At 36.6% G+C, this 27,391-nt stretch overlaps 1 protein-coding gene across 1 annotated transcript in view; it reads right to left on the bottom strand.

Annotated features, from left to right (window-relative positions):
• Positions 1-4,173: 4,173 nt before the first annotated feature.
• Positions 4,174-27,391, bottom strand: part of LOC133642608 (retinoic acid receptor alpha-A-like) — a 71,315-nt gene continuing 48,097 nt past the window's right edge. The window contains exons 4-9 of the mRNA XM_062036898.1: positions 25,379-25,539; positions 20,795-20,971; positions 20,511-20,715; positions 18,908-18,975; positions 16,778-16,868; positions 4,174-11,364 (exon numbers count right to left, since the gene is read on the bottom strand). Coding sequence (XP_061892882.1) covers positions 11,123-11,364; positions 16,778-16,868; positions 18,908-18,975; positions 20,511-20,715; positions 20,795-20,971; positions 25,379-25,539 — 944 coding nt within the window. The 3' untranslated portion in view covers positions 4,174-11,122. The remainder of the gene's footprint in view (positions 11,365-16,777; positions 16,869-18,907; positions 18,976-20,510; positions 20,716-20,794; positions 20,972-25,378; positions 25,540-27,391) is intronic.

Genomic DNA, 27,391 nt, shown 5'->3' with positions numbered 1-27,391 from the left:
ATTATGTTAGATCCACTATGGACTGGACTCTCACACATCTGCGGTCCTCTCCAAGGTTTCTCATAGTCATTCACATTGAAATCCCACTGGGTTGTTGAGTTTTTCCTTGCCCTTATGTGGGCTCTGAACCGAGGGTGTCGTTGTGGCTTGTGCAGCCCTTTGAGACACTTGTGATTTAGCGCTGTATAAACAAACATTGAATGGTATATGCAACTTATAGTCCGGTGCGTCTGATATAAATAAACACATGTATTTTTTTTAGATCAGGTGAAGCAACTCAGAAAACAATGGAAGGTATGAACACACTAATCTTGTGGCAGACTCAGGCCTTTAAAGTAGAGTGTTCTTTGGGGTTTTGGCGACATCTACTGGTCATAATAATTCATTACGACGAAAAGGGGTCATTTTATGATTTTCTACACAAAAACACTTCCTTGTGGTCTACATAACATGTAATGGTGGTTCTTTGGTCAAAATGTTATGTTTTTGAACCGCATTCTGGCCGTCTCTTCAGGACGCACTTTTTAGTTCTATGCAGATCCCAAACACACCAACAAGTAGAAAAGGTTTATACTCACAAGACCAGTACTTCATGTATAGTGGGGGCAGGCAGCTACAGAAGGGAAATAAATCATATGGCCCCATTCCTGGGTGGATCCCGTGTAGGAGGAAGAGGGGGGTTGGTTAATCATGTTGTAATGCAGTCTGCTGAAAATGATGGAAAGCACCACTCTACATAGTCAAATTTGGAAAGCTGGAAACACATTTTAAGATATTCAAAACTCTTAAGCTATTGCAAGCGAGTAAGACCAGATGGGGCTCAAAATACTCCTAAATTGATACATCACAGTAGTTGGCCATGAATTCATGGTTTTACCATGAATTGATTAACGTGGACCCCGACTTAAACAAAATGAAAAACTTATTGGGGTGTTACCATTTAGTGGTCAATTGTACGGAATATGTACTGTACTGTGCAATCTACTAATACAAGTCTCAATCAATCAATGCCCGTATATCAATCTGCAAAAAAATAAATCCCACTCCTCTGTGACTCATTCTGTGCTTTTTTTTATTGAGCACGACTGCAAATTAAGCCCTCATGTGGCTAAGGAAAATGTGTGCGCCAGTACTTTGATAAAGAAGATGAGAAACACCAGTGAATTCAATACATAACTTGTATTTTTATCCATTTCATTCAGCATCTATATGTATTTTTCATTGCATGTAAAACGACATATTCTCTATAAAATATGTTTTGGGTTAATGAACAGAAAATAAGTATTGATGGGTACCCAAATTGAAATCGTAAATGAGAGTAATAATTTTAATAATTTTTGGGAGTAATAATTGATAGTAAACTATCATGGAAACCTCAGGTCAGACACATTCAAACAAAAATCTCCAAAAGCCTCTCAATTATAAACAAAAGCAAAACTATACCTCAATGAAAGTGCACTCCGTACTCTATACTGCCATACCTTACATACTGTGTTGAAGTATGGGGGAATACTTACCACAACACAATTCATCCTCTGATCATATTACAGAAAAGAGCAGTGCGGATCATTCACAACGTTGGTTATTTAGAACATACTCATAATCTGTTTATGCAATCAAAGTTGCTCAAATTTGATGACCTTGTTAAATATAATACATTAATAATCTTATATAAAGCATTTAACAAATTATTGCTGCCTAATCTACAACGTTTTTTTTATAAGACGAGTGCAGGCTCATAACTTGAGAGGCTTTGGATATTTCTTATTGCCGAGAGCTCAAACAACCCGTAAACGTTTTTGTGTGTCTCTATGCGGAGTAAAACTATGGAACAAACTGGACTTACAACACAAGCAATGCCAAACTATTAATGGATTTAAACTATTATACAAACATGGGGTCTGGTTCAAATATAGAGACGAGGGTCTTTAATTTGACCTGCTGTTGAATTCTGTCTCAAAAGTGTTAACATGTGCTCAATGTTTCCTTACCATTATTGCTATGTTGTCTATTACCATTATTGCAATGTTGTCTATTACCATTGTTGGTATATTCATTATTCCTACATTGTTGATACAAATGATTGTTACAGTGTACTAATTATTGTTACCTGTGGTAATGCCACTATGATACAACATCTGTATTATAATCCTTCAACAAAGTAAGAGTGAAACTCATGTGAATAATCACTGAATGGAGAACTGGGGGTGGGATTAAATAAAATATCTTCTTCCCACTCCCTTTCAGGCAAAACTGGACAATCATGCATTACATACTATACCAGGGATGTCCAAAGTGCGGCCCGCAGGTAATTTTTTAATGGCCCCACGGCCCATTTTAAAATACGATTAAAAAAAATTAAAAACATAAAAAGTGGTATGAAAGACCAAACAGGTAAAATGTAACAAGAAAATGTTGCAATGTTTACTCTAATAACACAAAGCTGCCATGCAGGCTGTTTCTTTCTTTAAAAAATAATAATGAATGAAAATCAATGTTATTATGAATTATTGACCTATCCAAGGCTCCAATTACGTCACATTAAATATTGCACTTTGAGATATTTTTTTGGGGAAATGTTGCATATTTTGTGTTTGCCATATAAAAAATTTAGCTTTTTTTTTTTTAAAGAAGGGCCTAAAACGAACAAACAAAAAACATAAACAACAATACAACGTATACTTGATGGATAGATCTGAAGTTGATCTCGAGAATATTGTGTTAAAATTAAACAGTAAAAAAAAATGTATAATTTATTTTTTAACACTTTAATGAGTAGGACCCTTTTGGTTCCCCAATAATTTTAGTGTGATTAGTTTTTAAGTGTCATTGCTCAAAAAATAATAATGAATTAAAATCAATGGTGTTATGAGTTATTGACCTTTTTAAGGCTCCAATTATTATATAATCTGAAATATTCCTCTTAAAAATTTTATTGGGTGAAAATATTGCATATTTTGTGTTTTTTTCCAGAAAAAAAACAGGGTTTTCTTTGACAAAAAGAGCATACGACTTAAATCTTTAAAAACGTTATATTGACAGATAGACCTAATGTTGATCTAGAGCAGGGGTCGGCAACCCAAAATGTTGAAAGAGCCATATTGGACCAAAAATACAAAAACAAATCTGTCTGGAGCCGCAAAAAGTTAAAAGCCATATAACATACAGATAGTGTGTCATGAGATATAAATTGAATTAATATGACTTAAAGGAAACTAAATGACCTCAAATATAGCTACAAATGAGGCATAATGATGCAATATGTACATATAGATAGCCTAAATAGCATGTTAGCATCGATTAGCTTGCAGTCATGCAGTGACCAAATATGTCTGATTAGCACTCCACACAAGTCAATAACATCAACAAAACTCACCTTTGTGCATTCACGCACAACATTAAAAGTTTGGTGGACAAAATGAGACAGAAAAAGAAGTGGCATAAAACACGTCCTAGAAAGTCGGAGAAAGTTATACATGTAAACAAACTACGGTGAGTTCAAGGACCGCCAAAATTAGTAGGACAAAACGGTGCTCGCCAAATACTCGAATCAGTGAAGCATGTTTAATATAAACAGTGTGATTTATAACAATTAGGGAGGTTTGTGTCATGTTTGTTCTCCTACGGAAACCATATTAAAACCAAAAATATATTTTTTTCCCCTCATCTTTTTCAATTTTTCATACATTTATGAAAAAGCTCCAGAGAGCCACTAGGGCGGCGCTAAAGAGCCGCATGCGGCTCTAGAGCCGCGGGTTGCCGACCCCTGATCTAGAGATAATAATACTGAATAATGACACATTTTAAATATTTTTTGGACCAAAACCCTTTGGGCTCCCCGGGATCAAGCCTGAGTGGAGGCCTTAATGTATATTTTTTATACATATATTGCATTGGTTTTTAAAATAAAAAAATATTAAAATGGCCCCTGCTAGCTTTGATTTTTCAGTGTGCGGCCCTCAGTGGAAAAAGTTTGGACACCCCTGTACTATACATTACCTTTTGCACTATATTAATTTATATTATTATGTGTTGTCAATTTTGTACTTTTTTTTTTAATGTCATTGCCTGAAATAAATAAATAAATGAAAATGAATGAATGAATGTTTACATTTTTAGCAACCTTCTTATGCATTGTGTCGGGTTTCCTACAGACCTTTTTGAACAGAGCACTAACAAAAAACAAGGTTTATTTTTGAAGGAGGAGTTTAAAGAGACAGTACAGTGTAAGATATATTTACAAAAAGTGAATCATGCATTCCTTATAGCAGATAATATTGCCGTGTGTAGCGGGTAATAACAGGTGCCCTTTAGTAGGGAAAACCCTGGGATTGTATAAAGATCTGTACCAGGCAGTATCAAAGTGAGGCAGTGCGATACACAAACGATACGCTTCATTTTCAGATGTGTAAGACATGCACTCGCAGTATCGGTCATGACCTGTGTAGCTTTCCAACATATGCTACTCTACAAAGTCTTACAGGATCAGCTTTTTTTTTTCCATTTTTGTGAACCTGGAAAATAGATTTTTCCACAGCGTGTGTGCGATACAGGGAGGTTGTGTGTCTATCCTTGGAAGAACTCTCGGCAGTGTTACTTTGGGGAGACAATGTTGATTTAGGAAAATATCTTCTATCACAGTCAGTCTGTCACAGCATCTTGTACTTACAATATATATATATACACACATATGGATTTTGCATAACGCACATGGCTTTTCATCAGAGGAAATGCATAAAAGGGTTATCGTCTACACGGGGAGATAATCCTTCATCAGCCCGTTTGTGTTGACATTTCGTGCATGCGCAAATCTTTCTTTCCAGTGGATGACAATATCAGAAAATAAAAGGGTGCATTTGGTTCGTAGATGTGGTAAGATTCAGGATAAAAATGCCATGCTTTTTAATTTGAGGCTTACTTCGCACTGAACAGGAAGTCACTGCTCGCAAGTCGGGACGACAGTTTGGCCATTCCACCCAAACGGTTCCTTTAGTGTAAAGAATAAAGTAACGATAAAATATTTTTTACCTGCACATTGAAATGATTGCCTATTTAATAAATAATATTCAAAATATTATTATAAACTACTTTAATATGGAGGTTAATTTGTGTCTATTACAAAAGCTTTTTTGACACTGGATGTATGTAACTGAGTTTTTTGCGTTTTAATTTTGTAAAATTTTTATTTACATTAAATTATGCTGACAATTTCATTGAATAATTTTTTTTAGTAAAATGCGTGTGTTTAAAAATCCATTGGAAAAAAATGTCAGTGTATAGTGCCGATTTTAACCATTAGAATAATTTTTATAGTTTGAAAAGATCCAGTATTGAAGTGTTAATGATGTTCTATTATGCCCAGGTAACCCAATTAACTGACTTTTTTATGCTGTTCACATGACTTCAAACTTGGCACCTGATGGTTCTGAGACAGGATCCATTGCTTCGGTCTTAATTTACTGGAAGTGAGTCTTGCTTTTTGAAGGAGCCACTTTTTCAGCACTGAATTTTTATACACTTTATTTTTAAACAAAAGCACTGAATTTTTCAACAAGAAATTGAACTTTTACACAATTTTTTTTTTTACGGTGAATTCTTAATACGCTGAATTTTTAAACATATGCACTGAATTTTTACACAATTTTTTTTACACTCAATTTTCATACATTAAATTTTTAGACACGCACACTGAATTTTTTTTAATTTTTTTCATACACACTGAATTATTTTACGCTGAATTTTTATACACTTAATTTTTTTAACACACAGAATTTTTCAGCACGAAATTGTTTTAAATTGAATTTTTACACACAGAATTTTTTTTACTCAATTTTTACACATGATTTTTCAGCACTGCATTTTTTTATACTGAAGTTTTACACACTTAATTTTTTACGCTGGATTTTCATACACTGAATTTTTAAACACTCACACTGAATTTTTGAGCGCTGCATTTTAAAAAAATCTTAGTTTAATACAGAATTTTTTACGCTGAATTTTTATACACTATTTTTATACACTTTATTTTTAAACAAAAGCACTGAATTTTTCAACAAGAAATTGAACTTTTACACAATTTTTTATTTTTACGGTGAATTCTTAATACGCTGAATTTTAAACATATGCACTGAATTTTTACACCATTTTTTTTACACTCAATTTTCATACATTAAATTTTTAGACACGCACACTGAATTTTTGAGCACTGCATTTTTAAAAATTTTATTCATACACACTGAATTATTTTACGCTGAATTTTTATACACTTTATTTTTTAACACAGAATTTTTCAGCATGAAATTGTTTTAAATTGAATTTTTACACACAGATTTTTTTTTACTCAATTTTTACACAGGATTTTTCAGCACTGCATTTTTTTAAACTGAAGTTTTACACACTTAATTTTTTACGCTGGATTTTCATACACTGAATTTTTAAACACTCACACTGAATTTTTGAGCGCTGCATTTTTTTGAATCTTAGTTTAATACAGAATTTTTTACGCTGAATTTTTATACACTATTTTTATACACTTTATTTTTAAACAAAAGCACTGAATTTTTCAACAAGAAATTGAACTTTTACACAATTTTTTATTTTTACGGTGAATTCTTAATACGCTGAATTTTAAACATATGCACTGAATTTTTACACAATTTTTTTTACACTCAATTTTCATACATTAAATTTTTTAGACACGCACACTGAATTTTTGAGCACTGCATTTTTAAAAATTTTATTCATACACACTGAATTATTTTACGCTGAATTTTTATACACTTAATTTTTTTAACACAGAATTTTTCAGCACGAAATTGTTTTAAATTGAATTTTTACACACAGAATTTTTTTTACTCAATTTTTACACAGGATTTTTCAGCACTGCATTTTTTTAAACTGAAGTTTTACACACTTAATTTTTTACGCTGGATTTTCATACACTGAATTTTTAAACACTCACACTGAATTTTTGAGCGCTGCATTTTTTTAAATCTTAGTTTAATGCAGAATTTTTTACGCTGAATTTTTATACACTATTTTTATACACTTTATTTTTAAACAAAAGCACTGAATTTTTCAACAAGAAATTGAACTTTTACACAATTTTTTATTTTTACGGGGAATTCTTAATACGCTGAATTTCTAAACATATGCACTGAATTTTTACACAATTTTTTTACACTCAATTTTCATACATTGAATTTTTTAAACACGCACACTGAATTTTTGAGCACTGCATTTTTTTGTATTTTATTTTTACACACTGAATTATTTTACGCTGAATTTTTATATACTTTATTTTTAAACACACAGAATTTTTCAGCAAAAAAAATTGTTTTAAATTGAATTTTTACACACGGAATATTTTTTACTCTATTTTTACACACACTGAATTTGTCAGCACTGCATTTTTTTGAACTGAAGTTTTACACACTTAATTTTTTACGCTGGATTTTCATACACTGAATTTTTAAACACTCACACTGAATTTTTGAGCGCTGCATTTTTTTCAATCTTAGTTTTACACAGAATTTTTTACGCTGAATTTTTATTCACAATTTTTTATACACTTTATTTTTAAACACACGCACTGAATTTTTCAGCACAAAATTGTTTTAAATAAAATTTGCACGCAATTCTTTTACGCTGAAATTTTAAACATGCACTGAATTTTTCAGCGCAGAATTTTTTTAAACTGGAGTTTTTTACACACTTAATTTTTTCGCTGAATTTTTTTTAAACACACACTGAATATTTCAGCAAAAAATTGTTTTATATTGAATTTTTACACAATTCTTTTATGCTGAATTTTTAAACACATACAGTGAATTTTTCAGCCCTGAATTTTTTTAAATGAAGTTTTACACTGAATTTTTATACACTATTTTTAATACACTTTTTTTTTAAACAAGCGCACCGAATTTTTCAGCACAAAATTGTTTTAAATTGAATTTATACACAATTTTTTTTTTTACGCTGAATTTTTAAACACATGCACTGAATTTTTTTCAAACTGAAGTTTTACACACTGAATTTTTTTACGCTGAATTTTCATAAACTGAATTTCTAAACACGCACTGAATTTTTGAGCACTGCATTTTCTTAAATTTTTGTTTTACACACTGAATTTTTATACAATACATTTTTTTACCAATTAATTTTTGTACACTGAATTTCTTTTCAATGAAATTGTCAGCATAATTTGATGTAAAAAAGCAGTGCTGAAAAATTCAAATGCAAAAATTTCAGTTACATAAATTCAGTGTCAAAAAAGAAACTTTTGTAAATTAACCTCCTTACTTTAAACACTAACAAAAATAGCATGTCTGTCCCCGCTTCCTAAAATGAAGATTGTACGTGAAATATAATCCTTCAGAAATGTATTCTACATTTGTTTATTGACACATTTTTTGTGTGTTTTTGTGTTTTCACTCTAACCCACTACAAAATGTGGAATATCCTTAGAAAGTTGCATCACTAGCTATGTGCACATGGACACAATTAATCGGATTAAAAGCCTAACAGGAATAAAAATGCTTCACGTAAACATTCCGATCGAGATGGGTGGTTTATGTCGATAGTCGTTGATGAGATGAGAGCGCATGAAAACACTTCTTCCGAGACCATAGGAAGGTAAATTCACTCATTTTCCACCAAGAGGGAGAGCTGTTAAAATCTTAGTAGCAGTACAAATCCTGTTACCTAAAATATTTGTAACTTGTTTTTAAAATACATTTTGTTGAATGACCAATGTCAGCATAAATGCCATACATGTGTTTGTCAATCCTATTCTTAAAACTCCCTCCTGTTACTCAAGTGAGTCATCTTTGGCCAAGAAACAAGCTTGTACAATAATGAAGTCGCTAGCTCAACATTATATTATTAGTATTAAGAGATTAGCAGTTGAAAAATGGACAGAAATTAAAGTTTATTTAGAGAGTTACAGCAAGCATATGGCACCGATTCGGTGAAATGGCTCACTTGTAACCGATAATGATGAGGTTGAAAATACTAACATAAAATGGAGCCATTTTTAACACAAATTTGGATCTCAAACTTGATGTCGATAAAAGTGGTCCACCTTGTTTGTGGACGAATAAGAACTTGGTGGACCAGGACTTGGGCTGGTCAACACAGGTGGGTTTTCGACATAAGGGGGACCGACTTAAAACGGGTTCCAATTAATTACTCATATTTTGTTCATACATCCAAACAACATAAAAATACATTTGATGAAATTTACAACATTTGCTTAGAGGGGAACTGCACTTTTTTGGAATTTTGCTTATCATTCACAATCCTTATGTGAGACAGAACACATGTTTTTCTTTTTTTAATGCATTCTAAATCGTAAATAAACACTAGCAGAAGGCGGCTAACAATGTCGCCCTATAAACCGCTCCAAAAACCACCTGTAAGTATAATATAGTACCAGTCATAACATGTAATATTTAAATATGTACTTTGTAAATATGTACCGTATTTTTTTGGACTATAAGTCGCAGTTTATGCGACTTGTACTCAGGAGCGACTTATGTGTGAAATTATTAACACATTACCGTAAAATATCAAATAATATTATTTAGCTCATTCACGTAAGAGACGAGACGTATAAGATTTCATGGGATTTAGCGATTAGGAGTGACAGATTGTTTGGTAAACGTATAGCATGTTCTATATGTTATAGTTATTTGAATGACTCTTACCATAATATGTTACGTTAACATACCAGGCACGTTCTCAGTTGGTTATTTATGCCTCATATAACGTACACTTATTCAGCCTGTTGTTCACTATTCTTTATTTATTTTAAATTGCCTTTCAAATGTCTATTCTTGGTGTTGGCTTTTATCAAATACATTTCCCCAAAAAATGCGACTTATACTCAAGTGCGACTTATATATGTTTTTTTCCTTCTTTATTATGCATTTTCGGCAGGTGCGTCTTATACTCCGGTGCGACTTATACTCCGAAAAATACGGTACATTGAAAATACACGAAACCCTAACTCAAAATGCCGGACATTTGAGGCATTTAAGAAACTCCGCCCGGACAGCTCCGCAAAAGAGGACATGTCCGGTGAAAAGAGGACGTATGGTCAGTCTATCGTAGCCCGTTAGCTGCTAGCATGCCGTGTGTTGTGCCTCGGTGTGCATTGTTTACACAACGTGCGGTACTCTACTTAATATGTCCGTGTGGAAACTCGTTCGGTACACCTCCCAACCGAACCGAACCCGAGCACCGAAACGGTTCAATACAAATACACGTACCGTTACACCCCTAGTAGCCGCACAAGCTAAAAATAGTTTGTCTGTGTTAGCACTTATAATAACAATATCGCTAATACTTGGTTAATATTCAGGTCACGAGATGTGAATGGATGTTTTTGGATGTTTTTAGAGGGCTTTGTAGGTGGAATATTGCATTCCTATTGGCTGCATTATTAGCCACCTCATACCTCCCGTATTTTACGCCTTAGAATGCATACAAAAAGAAAAACATGTGTGTGGGGAGGCGTGGCCGGCAGACTAGCGGCGCGCCGGGATCGGCTCCGGAATAAACGTCAGGTTCGTGGATCGCCCAGCTGGGCACAATCCAGTAATCTCCTCTCACTGAATAAACGAGAGAGCAGAAGGAGGAGAGAAACCAACACGTGCGGAGCGAGAGCGACGGAGAACGAGAGACAGACGAAGCGGTGCTGAAAAGCAGACGGCGGAGCAAGCAGAGCGAGGAGGAGCTGAAAAGCGACCCGACAGACGAAGAGTTACTGAAATAATAAAGCAAAGTCGCAATCTGCTCGCCGTCATGTCCCTCTTTGGTGTTCAGTGGAACCCGGACGGAAAGAGTCTGTCACAATGTGTTCTTGTCTTACATAGGGATTGTGAATGATAGGCAAAATTCCCCCCAAAAAGTGCAGTTCCCCTTTAAAAGTGATATGCACCAAATAAACGTCAACAATGTCCAAATTCCAGAACATAATTCAAGGCCAAGTCCATAACTCAACACAGTCCAAGTAATGCTGTCCACACACCTCCATTGACGAAATGCAGGCGACATACCTCCGTCTGCTGTGTGGTTGGTGCAGTGCTGTGCAAGGTGGAGGTACTTTAGGAGTGGACTTTCAGGTGGAGTAAGAGCCAGAGCTCGATGGCGGACTGCGGCTGGGAGAGAGGACTGAGACCGGGGACAGGTTAGGGGAATTTGGGGGCTCGGTCTCTTCCTGTTCTCGGGCGACTCGGTCTCTTCCTTTTCCTCCCGCGGCGCCTTGGCCTTCCAGTCCCTCAGAGTTCTCCAGCATCTCCTGGATGAGTGGCGGCATGGAACCCGGTATCTCCATTTTCAGCGTGATCACTCGCTCTGCGCCTAAGAGACACGAGTGTGGAAAGAGCGGTCACAGTATGTGCCTAACTTCACACATCCAGCGTATCAACATTCTAATCTTTCACAGAGCAGAGCATTCCTCCGAGGCTTAAAGGCCTACTGAAATTATTTTTAAAAAATTTAAACGGGGATAGCAGATCCATTCCATGTGTCATACTTGATCATTTCGCGATATTGCCATATTTTTGCTGAAAGGATTTAGTAGAGAACATCGACGATAAAGTTCGCAACTTTTGGTCGCTGATAAAAAAAGCCTTGCCTGTACCGGAAGTAGCGTGACGTCACAGGTTGAAGGGCTCCTCCCATTTCCCCATTGTTTACACCAGCACCGAGAGCGATTCGGACCGAGAAAGCGACGATTACCCCATTAATTTGAGCAAGGATGAAAGATTTGTGGATGAGGCACGTGAGAGTGAAGGACTAGAGTGCAGTGCAGGACGTATCTTTTTTCGCTCTGACCGTAACTTAGGTACAAGAGTTCATTGGATTCCACACTTTCTCCCTTTTCTATTGTGGATCACGGATTTGTATTTTAAACCACCTCGGATACTATATCCTCTTGAAAATGAGAGTCGAGATCGCGAAATGGACATTCACAGTGACTTTTATCTCCACGACAATACATCGGCGAAGCTCTTTAGCTACGGAGCTAACGTGATAGCATCGTGCTTAAATGCAGATACAAACAAAAGAAATAAACCCCTGACTGGAAGGATAGACAGAAAATCAACAATACTATTAAACCCTGGACATGTAAATACACGGTTAATGCTTTCCAGCTTGGCGAAGCTTAACAATGCTGTTGCTAACGACGCCATTGAAGCTAACTTAGCAACGGGACCTCACAGAGCTATGATAAAAACATTAGCGCTCCACCTACGCCAGCCAGCCCTCATCTGCTCATCAACACCCATGCTCAGCTGCGTTCCAGCGATCGACGGAAGGACGAAGGACTTCACCCGATCATTTGTGCGGTCGGCGGCTAGCGTCGGATAGCGCGTCTGCTATCTAAGTCAAAGTCCTCCTGGTTGTGTTGCTGCAGCCAGCCGCTAATACACCGATCCCACCTCCAACTTTCTTCTTTGCAGTCTTCATTGTTCATTAAACAAATTGCAAAAGATTCACCAACACAGATGTCCAGAATACTGTGGAATTTTGAGATGAAAACAGAGCGTTTTTGTATTGGATTCAATGGTGTCCGAATACTTCCGGTTAACTATTGACGTCACTCGCATACGTCATCATACATAGATGTTTTCAACCGGAAGTTTAGCGGGAAACTTAAAATTGCACTTTATAAGTTAACCCGGCCGTATTGGCATGTGTTGCAATGTTAAGATTTCATCATTGATATATAAACTATCGGACTGCGTGGTCGGTAGTAGTGGCTTTCAGTAGGCCTTTAACAACCTGAGCAACTATTACAGTCAAATTAAGGATAAACGAGGGAACATTTAACTAAACACAGCAGGTGTTCTGGATTCAAATGAACAAAATGCAATAAACCCCGCAAACTGATCTGATGTGATTACAACAATTATATTTTTTTCCATGATATTTAAATATGCGGTATCTTAAGATTCATGTCATAGCCTGAATACATGATTGTTTCCATTGGAAAGGATTTGATAGAAAGAGTGGGTAAAAATAAGTATATTAAAGCCTACATACTTCCATTTAAAAACAACAATCAAAACTGTGAGATTTGTACACAAAGAAATGATTCTATTGGTGGAAACAATGATCAAAAGTGAATACGTAGCAAAACAAACACTTTAGAGCAGGGATATTCAGCTAAATTGTTTTGGGGGCCACATTTCCTCAAAGCTATGGACCAGAGTACCAGCATCCTCTACGATAGCTATTTGATTTTTGTCCATTTATTTTGTCAGGAATAGGGATGTCCGATAATATCGGACTGCCGATATTATCAGGCGATAAATGATTTAAAATGTAATATCGGAAATTATCGGTATCGGTTTAAAAATTATCTGTATCGGTTTCAAAAAGTAAAATGTATGACTTTTTAAAACGCCGCTGTGTACACGGACGTAGGGAGAGGTACAGAGCGCCAATAAACCTTAAAGGCACTGCCTTTGCGTGCCGGCCCAGTCACATAATATCTACGGCTTTTCACACACACAAGTGAATGCAACGCATACTTGGTCAACAGCCATACAAGTCACACTGAGGGTGTCCGTATAAACAACTTTAACACTGTTACAAATATGCGCCACACTGTGAACCCACACCAAACAAGAATGACACACACATTTCGGGAGAACATCCTCGCTGTAACACAACATAAACACAACAGAACAAATACCCAGAACCCCTTGCAGCACTAACTCTTCCGGGACGCTATTAAATCGTCCCCTCAAGAATTGAATTGAATCGTGAGTTGTTGTAAGAGTCACAACCCTAATAAGAACAACATATTCAGCTTTGTGCAAAGCGACTACTGTACTTTAGTGATCGTTCTTTATCGTGCTCATTTCTTATTTTACATAGAACCTTTAGTACATGATTACACCCCAGTACTCGGGTACTCAACTTGCCTCCCTCCCAGCAAAGGGGCTCAATGCCAAACGATTCCACTAAAAGGTGCATAGTCAAATCACACTCCACCGAATCAAATCTTCGTATAGTCTGCTAGTCTAAGACAGTGTTTCTTAATCATAGGGCAGGGGCCCATTGTTGGGCCGCAAGTGTGGTTTGTGTTGGCGGCAGCGGTACTCATTTGTAATACACTTTTCCACCACTTGTGGCAGTAATGACAATATCAAACAAACTGGAGGGGAAGTCATAGAAAAGCTGTAATTCCATTTGCACTTAAATTTTATAGATATTATGTATTCATTTAGTTAGAATTTATTTATTTTAGCACTGCGTAATATGTATACCGTATTTTTCAGAGTATAAGTCGCTCCGGCCGAAAATGCATAATAAAGAAGGGAAAAAACATATATAAGTCGCATTTTTTGGGGAAATTTATTTGATAAAGCCCAACACCAAGAATAGACATTTGAAAGGCAATTTAAAATAAATAAAAAATAGTGAACAACAGGCTGAATAAGTGTACGTTATATGAGGCATAAATAACCAACTGAGAACGTGCCTGGTATGTTAACGTGACATATTATGGTAAGAGTCATTCAAATAACTATAACATATAGAACATGCTATACGTTTACCAAACAATCTGTCACTCCTAATCCCTAAATCCCATGAAATCTTATACGTCTAGTCTCTTACGTGAATGAGTTAAATAATATTGATATTTTACGGTAATGTGTTAATAATTTCACACATAAGTCGCTCCTGAGTATAAGTCGCACCCCCGGCCAAACTATGAAAAAAACTGCGACTTATAGTCCGAAAAATACGGTATGTACAATATATACTTTTTTAAATCAGTTTTTCTGAGTCCCTTCTTTTGCATTATATTTGTATTTATTTTTGTAATCAGCCTGACCTAAGCCTTGGTAATAATATTTGTAGTTAACAAATGGGTTTATATCATTTGACAAGGTTTATTCTTTTTATAAATGGTTGATTTATGTAGGCTAGTAGCCTATATAAATCAACCATTTATAAATACACATTAGTAGGCTAAATGAACCTCTTCAACATAAAGGTTTGTTCTGTTAAACTGTAAGTAGTTTAGATATAATTATTGACTATGATTAAAAGTAAGATTACTGATTTAGTGTAAATATTTGAGTGGGCCCCAGGCCCCTTTGTAGTGGAAAAATTGGGCCCCGAGGTCAAAAGGCGTAAGAACTTCTGCTCTAAGACATCCCAATAATAACGCGCCCTGCTTTTGCAAACATAAAATGTGACACCCAAAAGGTTAATTTCTATTAAAAATGGGCATGTTATGTCGACATGTGTTGCAGTATTGTTAAAGGCCTACTGAAAGCCACTACTACCGACCACGCAGTCTGATAGTTTATATATCAATGATGAAATCTTAACATTGCAACACATGCCAATACGGCCGGGTTAACTTATAAAGTGCAATTTTAAATTTCCCGCAAAATATCCTGCTGAAAACGTCTCGGTATGATGACGTTTGCGCGTGACGTCACGGATTGTAGCGGACATTTTGGGACACCATTGTGGCCAGCTATTAAGTCGTCTGTTTTCATCGCAAAATTCCACAGTATTCTGGACATCTGTGTTGGTGAATCTTTTGCAATTTGTTTAATGAACAATGGAGATAGCAAAGAAGAAAGCTGTAGGTGGGAAGCGGTGTATTAGCGACCGGCTGCAGCAACACAAACACGTAGCGGCTACGTCGTAGCCGGTGTTTCATTGTTTACATTCCCGAACGATGACAGTCAAGCTTTACCATTGGCCTGGGACAAGCTTTACCATTGGCCTGGGACAACAGAGACTCTTACCAGGAGGACTTTGAGTTGGATACGCATGCTTGTGGAGATGGGACAACAGAGACTCTTACCAGGAGGACTTTGAGTTGGATACGCATGCTTGTGGAGACGGGACAACAGAGACTCTTACCAGGAGGACTTTGAGTTGGATACGAGGTACTGTGAGTACGCAGCTGCGGCTTCCAAACATTTGATCGCTTGCCCGTACGTGCGTGCCGCTATGTGCATGTCACGTACGTGACTTTGGGGAAATATATGTGCTGTATGAACTTTGCGGAGGTGAACGGTACTTTGGGCTGTGGGATTGAGTGTGCTGTGCGGGTGTTTGATTTGTATTGGCGGGTTATATGGACGGGAGGGGGGAGGTGTTTGTTATGCGGGATTAATTTGTGGCATATTAAATATAAACCTGGTTGTGTTGTGGCTAATAGAGTATATATATGTCTTGTGTTTATTTACTGTTTTAGTCATTCCCAGCTGAATATCAGGTCCCACCCGCCTCTCACAGCATCTTCCCTATCTGAATCGCTTCCACTGCCCTTTAATCCTTCACTCTCACTTTCCTCATCCACGAATCTTTCATCCTCGCTCAAATTAATGGGGTAATCGTCGCTTTCTCGGTCCGAATCGTTCTCGCTGCTGGTGGCCATGATTGTAAACAATGTGCAGATGTGAGGAGCTCCACAACCTGTGACGTCACGCTACTTCCGGTACAGGCAAGGCCTTTTTATCAGCGAGCAAAAGTTGCGAACTTTTTCGTCGATGTTCTCTACTAAATTCTTTCAGCAAAAATATGGCAATATCGCGAAATGATCAAGTATGACACATAGAATGGACCTGCTATCCTCGTTTAAATAAGAAAATCTCATTTCAGTAGGCCTTTAACTTCATTATTATCGCTATGCAGCGTGAAACATTGTTTTTCCTACTTGATTAGCAAGACTATTAAATGTGTGCAAAAGTTGTTATAGAAATGTCACTAATGTGTGCACAGCACTCACCCTTCACACTGATGCTCCTGAGGTCAGTAATCTTCATCAGGATCTTCGGAAACATACAGGGCTTGTCAGGCCGTCTCCTCCGAACATAGATCTGGACAAGCAAACAAGCAGATGAAAAAAACTTACTTTTCATTCCAGTCTTTACGTCCAGAAGGCATCAACATTTAGTGATGAAATGATGTTCGTCCAACATACGGTTGAACATATTCAAGGTATAGAGGGGTTCTTTAAAAGGGTGTATGATGATTCTAATCTACATTTAACACACTTCCTTGTGGTTTAGATCAGTGTTTTTCAACCTTTTTTGAGCCAAGGCACATTTTTTGCGTTTAAAAAATCCGGAGGCACACCACAAGCAGAAATCATTAAAAAACTAAACTCAGTAGATAGTAAAAAGTCGTTGTCGCAATTGTCGGATGTGACTTTAAACCATAAGCAAGAGTTTTTTGCTGTTTTCCTGTGTGTAATGTTTTAGTTCTTGTCTTGCGCTCCTATTTTGGTGGCTTTTTTTCTTTTTTTGGTATTTTCCTGTAGCAGTTTCATGTCCCACATCTACTGTTTTTTAGCAATGAAGACTATTTCAGTTGTTTTTATCCTTCTTTGTGGGGACATTGTTGATTGTCATGCCATGTTCGGATGTACATTGTCTTTGCTCCACAGTAAGTCTTTGCTATCGTCCAGCATTCTGTTTTTGTTTACTTTGTAGCCAGTTCAGTTTTAGTTTCGTTCTGCATTTGCAGAGTATAATTACTGGTTTGCAAAAAATATTTTTAACCCAAATAGGTGAAATTAGATAACCTCCCAAAGCACACCAGACTGTATCTCACGGAACACTAGTGTGCCGCGGCACAGCGGTTGAAAAACACAGGTCTAGATAACATGTATTGGATATGCTTCAGTGTAATGTTGCCACAAATTTTGCTTCACCGTCCCATTTTTAACCCTTATTCTATGTCTGCAAACGGTTCGTTTAAGGAGGCAGTGTAGTATTATGATCCGTTTAAGAAGCAGTTTCAACTTAAAAGTGTTTACAAAGATAATAAATAATCTTGAACCTTATTAATACATCAGGTATATGCAACCATCTAATACAGGGGTTCTTAACCACTCAAATATTATCACTAAATTAGTACTCTTACTCTTGATTTCAATTTAATTCAATAATCATAGTCAACCTACTTACAGTTTACAATCTTGTCAAAGAAATGAAAAAGCATGTGTTAGTCACAAATATTATTATCTATTTAACACATAAAACTTAGGCTTAGGTCAAGCAGATTAGAAAAATAATACCAAATGAACTGCATAAAAATGGACTGAATACATAACTGACAAAAACAAATGTACTTTCTGTACAATTATGTTGTACTAAAATAAATAAGCAACATTAATAATTTATATTTTTTCTTGAATAAACTGTCAACAAAATGAGAGTGCAAATGAAAATACAGCTTAACCACTTAAGTCATAATTTTTGCGCTTGAAAATTTGCTCTGACTTTTGCTTCGGACTTCTGATTGTTTGAGATTTTCATTACTGCCTCAAGTGGTGGTAAAGTGTATTACAACTTAGTACCGCTGCATCAAGGGTTGGAATTGGGGGTTAAAACACCAAAAAATGATTCCCGGGCGCGGCACCGCTGCTGCCCACTGCTGCCCTCACTTCCCAGGGGGTGAACAAGGGGATGGGTCAAATGCAGAGGACAAATTTCCCCACATCTAGTGTGTGTGTGTGTGTGTGTGACAATCATTGGTACTTTAACTTTAACTTAACTTAAATAATGCATAAAGCAAGGAGAAATAACACCTTGAAAGTCATATGGAAAAAAAAAATCTATACTCTTTTTTACAATACCATTGTAAGTCAAATAATTACTGTTTTTTAAGTAATGTTTATGAGATGAAGCAACTTTTGCAAGTACAGCAAATGTTAACTTTTTCATAGAAATAGTTTTTAAAAAGCAAGTAAAACTTGAAGGAGCCTTGATGTATTACTACCGTATGTATTTTAAATGTATAAACAGATCTTTTACACCGAGAAGCATGTAAATCAGACAATAGCACACCAAAATATACAACAGGTCTTCTTTGCAACAAAAATCATTATTTTAAAAAAATATAGATGTCAAACCTTCAAAGCTTCCAACAGGGGCTCCTGAAGAACATCCACTTTGTCCGAGTCCTCTAAATCCTGACGATCTGTGGACACGTGCGAGCAAGATCAATTAATACTAGAACTCTCAATCATCACATTTTAATAATCAGGATTGTTATTCTTTTTCCTCCAAAAGTTAACTTGTGATTAATTCCACCATTCCACTATATCTAGCTCCCTGTTTCTCCAAACTGCAGGACATGCAGGTTAATCGTGTGTTAAAAAAAGGATTTCAACTAACTTTGACCACTCTTACTAATAGTACTACTTTGGGATATGAATGCCGCAGTTTTCAAGTTTTTTGGGATACAAACTGTCTGTTGGCTAATTGTTATGCTTTGGGTTGTGAGCAAAAATTTGGGTTGTGTGCATTCCAACCGCTGGTTGGCGAAGTAATTAGAGCGCATCACTGCTAGTGTGCACCATACTGAAGTAGAAGGAGTCGATAACGCCAGCTAAGGTCGTTAAAATAATATCTAAACGGAGGACAGGCTGCTGATAGTGTGTTTGACTATGAAGCAGCACAAAGGAGATACCGTGTAAGTCCACTCTGCAAGATAAATGCTGTAAATGACTACATTTCTTCCAAAAATTGTATATTGTATTGCTTTTGATACAATATTGATCCAAAAGTTAGTTTTTCTTTTTGAGAGGCATGTTACATGTTAAAATGGTGGGCTTTTTGGGGGCCAAGCACAGATTCGATATCAACCGATACCGCTATATATACAGTCGTGGAATTAACACATTATTATGCCTAATTTGGACAACCAGGTATGGTGAAGATAAGGTCCTTTTTTAAAAAATTATAAAATAAAATGAGATAAATAAATTAAACATTTTCTTGAATAAAAAAGAAAGTAAAACAATATAAAAACAGTTACATAGAAACTGGTAATGAATGAAAATGAGTAAAATTAACTGTTAAAGGTTAGTACTATTAGTGGACCAGCAGCACGCACAATCATGTGTGCTTACGGACTGTATCCCTTGCAGACTGTATTGATATATATTGATATATAATGTAGGAACCAGAATATTAATAACAGAAAGAAACAACCCTTTTGTGTGAATGAGTGTAAATGGGGGAGGGAGGTTTTTTGGGTTGGTGCACTAATTGTAAGTGTATCTTGTGTTTTTTATGTTGATTTAATAAATAAAAAAATAATAATAAAAAAAAACGATACTGATAATAAAAAAAACGATACCGATAATTTCCGATATTACATTTTAAAGCATTTATCGGCCGATATTATCGGACATCTCTATAAATAACCAAAAAATTTATGTTTTGTTGTTTCCTTACTGTACCGAAAATTAACCGAACCGTGACCTCTAAACCGAGGTACATACAGAACCGAAATTTTTGTGTACCGTTACACCCCTACTGTTTAGTGTAGTACATTCCAGAATACACCCACATGATCAACAGAAATATAAATTCTACTTCTTTTGATTCGAATTGAATCGAACTGAAATGCAATTCTACTTCCTAATTGCAACCTCATTCATTAAACTGAATTGGAATTTGGGAGACATTCTCAACTCAATTCGGCGTTTTAGTGTCCAACACACGTACCTCCACATAGCAGGCAGATGGCGCTCAGCAGTCCTGTTTCTGCGTCGTCCATCTCTAGTGGGAGCAGCTGGCTGGCAAAGGAGAACACCAGGTCCGTCAGCGGCCCGAAGCCGGCGTTGTGCATCTGAGTGCGGTTCAGAGTCAAACCATCCGAGAAGGTCATGGTGTCCTGGTCCGGTGTGTAGCGTGTGCAAATCCTCAATATCTAAGAAAAAGAAACGAGTCATTGAAATGATTTCAATTTCTTTTCGTTTCCATTGATGTGTGGAGGGAGTGTAGCAGACCAGGATGTCGAGGCAGGCAGCTTTGAGCAGAGTGATCTGATCAGCAATGGTTAACGTAGTGAAGCCGGGCAGGTGCTTGGCAAACTCCACTGTCTTGATGATGCATTTGGTGGACAGTTCACTAAACTTGTCCCAAAGATTGACGTCAAGAGGGACACGATGCTCGGCGCTGTTGCTCTGTCAGGAAAAAGAATGGGACAAGTTATCACTTGAAAAATGACCAGTCCTGCGCCAGTGGAAACCCTTTAAGTCGACTGCTATGGACAAACTAGCCATTGTATGCAAATTTACTTGTGAATTTTGCCAAAAAAGAATGAGTGATAATTTTTTATAAAATGTCAACACATGGCATTTTTTGGCATGGTTTTGAGATTAATCTGCGTTCATATATTTTATACTATGAGTTGAGTTGAGTTGAGTTTGAGTTTATTTCGAACATGCAAGCATACCACATGATACATCACAATTTCCAGTTTCTCTTTTCAACATGTTCGAAAAGGAGTAGGAAGAAGCAGAGTTTATTTAATCCTACCCCTTTTCTTTACATAACAGTTGCAGAACTTTTTGTTCACTTCCTGTTCACAATTTTTTCACAATAAACTCCATAAGTAATCACAACAAAAATAAATAAATAAATAATAGTAAGAATTTAATAATAATAATTGGTGAAGTAAGTCATATTTCATGTGATGAGATAAGTAAGATTACTTTAAGAATGAATGAATGGATGGATGAAATAAATTGAGAATGTTTGTCATGGTTCTTCTTCTTTGTACTTTGTAAACACTTTAAGTTTGAAGAGTTTCTTGAAGTGGATCATATTAGTACATTGTTTGATTGCTTTGCTTAATCCATTCCATAATTTAATTCCACATACTGATATACTGAAGGTCTTAAGTGTTGTACGTGCAAACAAATGTTTTAAATTACATTTTTCTCTAAGATTATATTTCTCCTCTTTTTTTGAGAAGAATTGTTGTATATTCTTGGGTAGCAGGTTATAGTTTGCTTTGTGCATAATTTTAGCTGTTTGCAAATTCACTATGTCGTGGAATTTCAGTATTTTTGATTCAATAAATAAAGGATTTGTATGTTCTTTATATCCAACATTATGTATTATTCTAACTGATCTTTTTTGTAACACCGTTAATGAATGAAGTGTACTTTTGTAATTATTTCCCCATATTTCTACACAATAACTCAGATATGGTAACACTAGCGAGCAGTAGAGAATATGAAGTGATTTTTTGTCTAGAACATGTTTTGCTTTATTCATTATTGACGTGTTTCTTGCAACTTTATGTTGTATATTTTTTACGTAAGATTTCCAGTTCAATTTATCATCAATCATTATACCTAGAAATTTGGTTTCATTTACTCTTCCAATTTCTATTCCGTCTATTTGTATTTGTGTTTGACTTTCTCTTCTACTGTTACCAAATAGCATTATTTTAGTTTTACTAAGATTCAACGATAGTCTGTTTTTGTCAAACCATCTTTTTAATTTGTTAATTTCTTCTGTTATTATTTGTATTATCTCCTGTGTGTTCTCTCCTGAACAAAACGCTGTTGTATCATCCGCAAATAATACTAACTTTAAATATTTTGTAACTTTACAAATGTCATTTATATAGAGATTGAATAATTTAGGTCCTAGTATTGATCCCTGAGGTACACCACAGGATATATTTAGCGTTGTAGACGTGTGTTCGCCTAGCTTCACGTATTGTTTCCTGTTTGTTAGATAACTTCTTATCCAGTTTAAGGCTAACCCTCTGATGCCATATCGTTCTAGTTTTTTGATTAAAATATTGTGATTAATTGTGTCAAATGCTTTAGTTAGATCCATAAAAACTGCTGCCGCACATTTTTTACTATCTATTGCATTGGTCATTTCTTCTGTAATTTCAATTAAAGCCATTGAAGTTGAAACATTAGCTCTGTATCCATATTGGTTCTCTTCGAGTATTCTATTTTTATTTATGAAACTTTGGAACAAAGTTAGTTTTGTTGTATTTTTTGACTACAATGACAAACAACATTTGTACCTGGCAGTTTACAAGTTTAAACTGTCATTCCTTTATTGTAAAGTTTACTTTGCATTAGAGATGTCCGATAATGGCTTTTTTGCCGATATCCGATATTGTCCAACTCTTAATTACCGATACCGATATCAACCGATACCGATATATACAGTTGTGGAATTAACACATTATTATGCCTACTTTTGTTGTGATGCCCCGCTGGATGGATGCATAACAAGGTTTTCCAAAATAAGAGAACAACTTCAACTCAAGTTAGGGAAAAAAAGTGCCAACATGGCACTGCCATATTTATTATTGAAGTCACAAAGTGCATTATTTTTTTTAACACGCCTCAAAAGAGCAGCTCAGAATTTGGGACATGCTCTCCCTGAGATAGCATTAGGAGGTTGAGGTGGGCGGAGTTGAGGTGGGGGGGTAGCGGGATGTGTATATTATAGCGTCCCGGAAGAGTTAGTACTGCAAGGGGTTCTGGGTATTTGTTCTGTTGTGTTTTATGTTGTGTTACGGTGCGGATGTTCTCCCGAAATGTGTTTGTCATTCTTGTTTGGTGTGGGTTCACAGTGTGGCGCATATTTGTAACAGTGTTAAAGTTGTTTATACGGTCACCCTCTGTGTGACCTGTATGGCTGTTGATCAAGTATGCCTTGCATTCACTTGTGAGTGTGTCGAAAGCCGTAGATATTATGTGACTGGGCCGGCACGCAAAGGCAGTGCCTTCAAGGTTTATTGGCGCTCTGTACTTCTTCCTACGTCCGTGTACACAGCGGCGTTTTAAAAAGTCATAAAATTTTACTTTTTGAAACCGATACCGATAATTTCCGATATTACATTTTAAAGCATTTATCGGCCGATAATATCGGCAGTCCGATATTATCGGACATCCCTACTTTGCACTGAACATGAAGTCACCGTGTATACATTTTTCTTACTGTAGTATTTAGGGATGGGTACCTTTCACATTTGAAATGGTATGGTACCAATTCCCGATGCATGGAATCGATACCGATATTAAACGGTACCAAATTTTGGTACTTTTGTGTGTGTTGATGAATGTTAAGGATTGTATAATAATATCTCTTTTTTTAGTGTAACATTTCAAAATGAGCTGATTATGACAACTGTGTTGTCCAGTTGTTTTATCACATTTCTGAACCTCATTTGCAAGTATTATAAAGTAGACTTTGCATGTAGTTGCAATTTCAAGATGTTAGATGGCAGTAGTGTCTAGACTACGGTGTGTTGCCAAGCTAGTAAGTACCGTATTTTTCGGACTATAAGTCGCTCCGGAGTATAAGTCGCACCGGCCGAAAATGCATAATAAAGAAGGGAAAAAACATATATAAGTCGCACTGGAGTATAAGTTGCATTTTTTGGGAAAATGTATTTGATAAAACCCAACACCAAGAATAGACATTTGAAAGGCAAATTAAAATAAATAAAGAATAGTGAACAACAGGCTGAATAAGTGTACGTTATATGAGGCATAAATAACCAACTGAGAACGTGCCTGGTATGTTAACGTAACATATTATGGTAAGAGTCATTCAAATAACTATAACATATAGAACATGCTATACGTTTACCAAACAATCTGTCACTCCTAATCGCTAAATCCCATGAAATCTTATACGTCTAGTCTCTTACGTGAATGAGCTAAATAATATTATTTGATATTTTACGCTAATGTGTTAATAATTTCACACATAAGTCGCTCCTGAGTATAAGTCGCACCCCCGGCCAAACTATGAAAAAAACTGCGACTTATAGTCCGAAAAATACGGTAGTGTTTGCCATGAAGCTGAATGTCTGTCTTGTCTTATGTTGCACCCTACAAAGTGTTTACACAGTAAGTATTGTGCTTACACACCAGCTGTTTGACTGTAACGTGCATCTTAGTTGTAGATTTCATAGCCCAATTTGGAGGTGTTGAAATTGTAATGTAAAATGTCAGTACCATACATATGGCAAAGCCCTTGTAAATTACAATCGAGCTAGCGTATGGCTTTACTGTGCGTTTACGTGTTTTCTATCAGGCATACTTGCTTTGTTGGCATGGACAATGACATCATTACCTCAAGGCTGTTTGTCTGAGTCTGCTCTTAGTGCTGCTTAAATGATTGTTTCCTCGTCAAGTGTTTAAGCCGATGACTTGACGTCACCAGTGACAAATGTATCGAAATATGGCACTGTTTGATATTACATGAAACGATACCATGTAATACAGACGGAACTCGATTGGTGCCTATAAAATTACTGAATACGGTAAATGTCCCGAGTAGACATGTTGAAGTTGTCCTTTCACACTGCCTACCTAGTGATAATGATTAAGTTAACAATACTACAACACCTACAAAGAAAAAGACCCATTTGTCCGAAAAATTACTCCTTTGGGTCTCCTATTGTATCAGCGTTGACTTTATCAAACAGTTTTTAGTATTAAAAACATGGTGGATTGAGACTTGATGAGTTGGTCCACATAGACAAGGTTGTCGAGATAAACAGGTTCCACTGTAATGTAGTAAAATATAAGTGTGAGTACCGTAGTGTACTTTCCCAGCTGACCAAGAGAGGGAAACGTGTCCTGATGTGCGCGTCGTACTCGCTCAATCATCTGCTCCGTGTCTGCTGACAACACATAGACTTCCACCTCCACCGGCCTCTTCTCTTCCTTCTTTTTCTTCGTCCGATCATTCCGAACCACTGATGGCAGAAGGAAACATGGCATGTTTATTCGATGTATTACATACTCAAATGTCTCTATTTAAATGCAGTGGCTCCCAACCATCTGAGGTCCTCTGGAAAATTATCTGATTTCACTTAAATTGTCAAAAAAATGACTTTATTCACTCTAAATAATGTATCTCGGTCCATTTACGTATATATTCCAACAATGCATATTGAGAAGACAAACAATTAAACGCTCTTTGCAGGAGATACTTAATATTAGGGCTGCACAACTTTGACCAGATTTTTACCTCCAAAATTGCGATTTTTATACTTTGCATATATGAATGCATAGAACTGCAAAAATAACGTAAGGAAGGCATGTTACTGCTTCTTGTCTCAAGGGATCACACATTAGAACAATATGCAATCATTTACTTTGATAATATCTGCTTTATGCAGAAAGATTCTTTTTTTTTAATCTACATCATGTTTTTAAAGGCCTACTGAAATGAATTTTTTTTATTTAAACGGGGATAGCAGATCCATTCTATGTGTCATACTTGATCATTTCGCGATATTGCTATATTTTTGCTGAAAGGATTTAGTAGAGAACATCGAAGATAAAGTTCGCAACTTTTGGTCGCTGATAAAAAAGCCTTGCCTGTACCGGAAGTAGCGTGACGTCACAGGTTGTGGAGCTCCTCACATCTGCACATTGTTTACAATCAAGGCCACAAGCAGCGAGAGCGATTCGGACCGAGAAAGCGACGATTTCCCCATTAATTTGAGCGAGGATGAAAGATTTGTGGATGAGGAAAGTGAGAGTGAAGGACTAGAGTGCAGTGCAGGACACATCTTTTTTCGCTCTGACCGTAACTTAGGTGCAAGCTGGCTCATTGGATTCCACACTCTCTCCTTTTTCTGTTGTGGATCACGGATTTGTATTTTAAACCACCTCGGATACTATATCCTCTTGAAAATGAGAGTACAGAACGCGAAATGGACATTCACAGTGACTTTTATCTCTATGACAATACATCTGCGAAGCACTTTAACTACGGAGCTAACGTGATAGCATCGTGCTTAACTGCAGATAGAAACAAAAGAAATAAACCCCTGACTGGAAGGATAGACAGAAAATCAACAATACTATTAAACCATGGACATGTAACTACACGGTTAATGCTTTCCAGCCTGGCGAAGCTTAATAATGCTGTTGCTAACGACGCCATTGAAGCTAACTTCGCTACGGGACCCCACAGAGCTATGCTAAAAACATTAGCTATCCACCTACGCCAGCCAGCCCTCATCTGCTCATCAACACCCGTGCTCACCTGCGTTCCAGCAATCGACGGATCGACGAAGGACTTCACCCGATCATCGATGCGGTCGGCGGCTAGCGTCGGATAGCGCGTCTGCTATCCAAGTCAAAGTCCTCCTGGTTGTGTTGCTGCAGCCAGCCGCTAATACACCGATCCCACCTACAACTTTCTTCTTTGCAGTCTTCATTGTTCATTAAACAAATTGCAAAAGATTCACCAACACAGATGTCCAGAATACTGTGGAATTTTGCGATGAAAACAGAGCTTTTTGTATTGGATACAATGGTGTCCCAATACTTCCGTTTCAACCATTGACGTCACGCGCATACGTCATCATACATAGACGTTTTCAACCGAAAGTTTCGCATTTGGGGGCGGCGTGGCGTAGTGGGTAGAGCAACCGTGCCAGAAACCTGAGGGTTGCAGGTTTGCTCCCCATCTCTTACCATCTAAAAAAAAAAATCGCTGCCGTTGTGTCCTTGGGCAGGACACTTCACCCTTTGCCCCCGGTGCCACTCACACCGGTGAAATGAATGATGAATGATGAATGATAGGTGGTGGTC

Source organism: Entelurus aequoreus, linkage group LG25 (assembly GCF_033978785.1).
Source record: "Entelurus aequoreus isolate RoL-2023_Sb linkage group LG25, RoL_Eaeq_v1.1, whole genome shotgun sequence".
Classification (NCBI taxonomy): domain Eukaryota; kingdom Metazoa; phylum Chordata; class Actinopteri; order Syngnathiformes; family Syngnathidae; genus Entelurus; species Entelurus aequoreus.
This window is presented reverse-complemented; position numbering and strand designations above follow the sequence as displayed.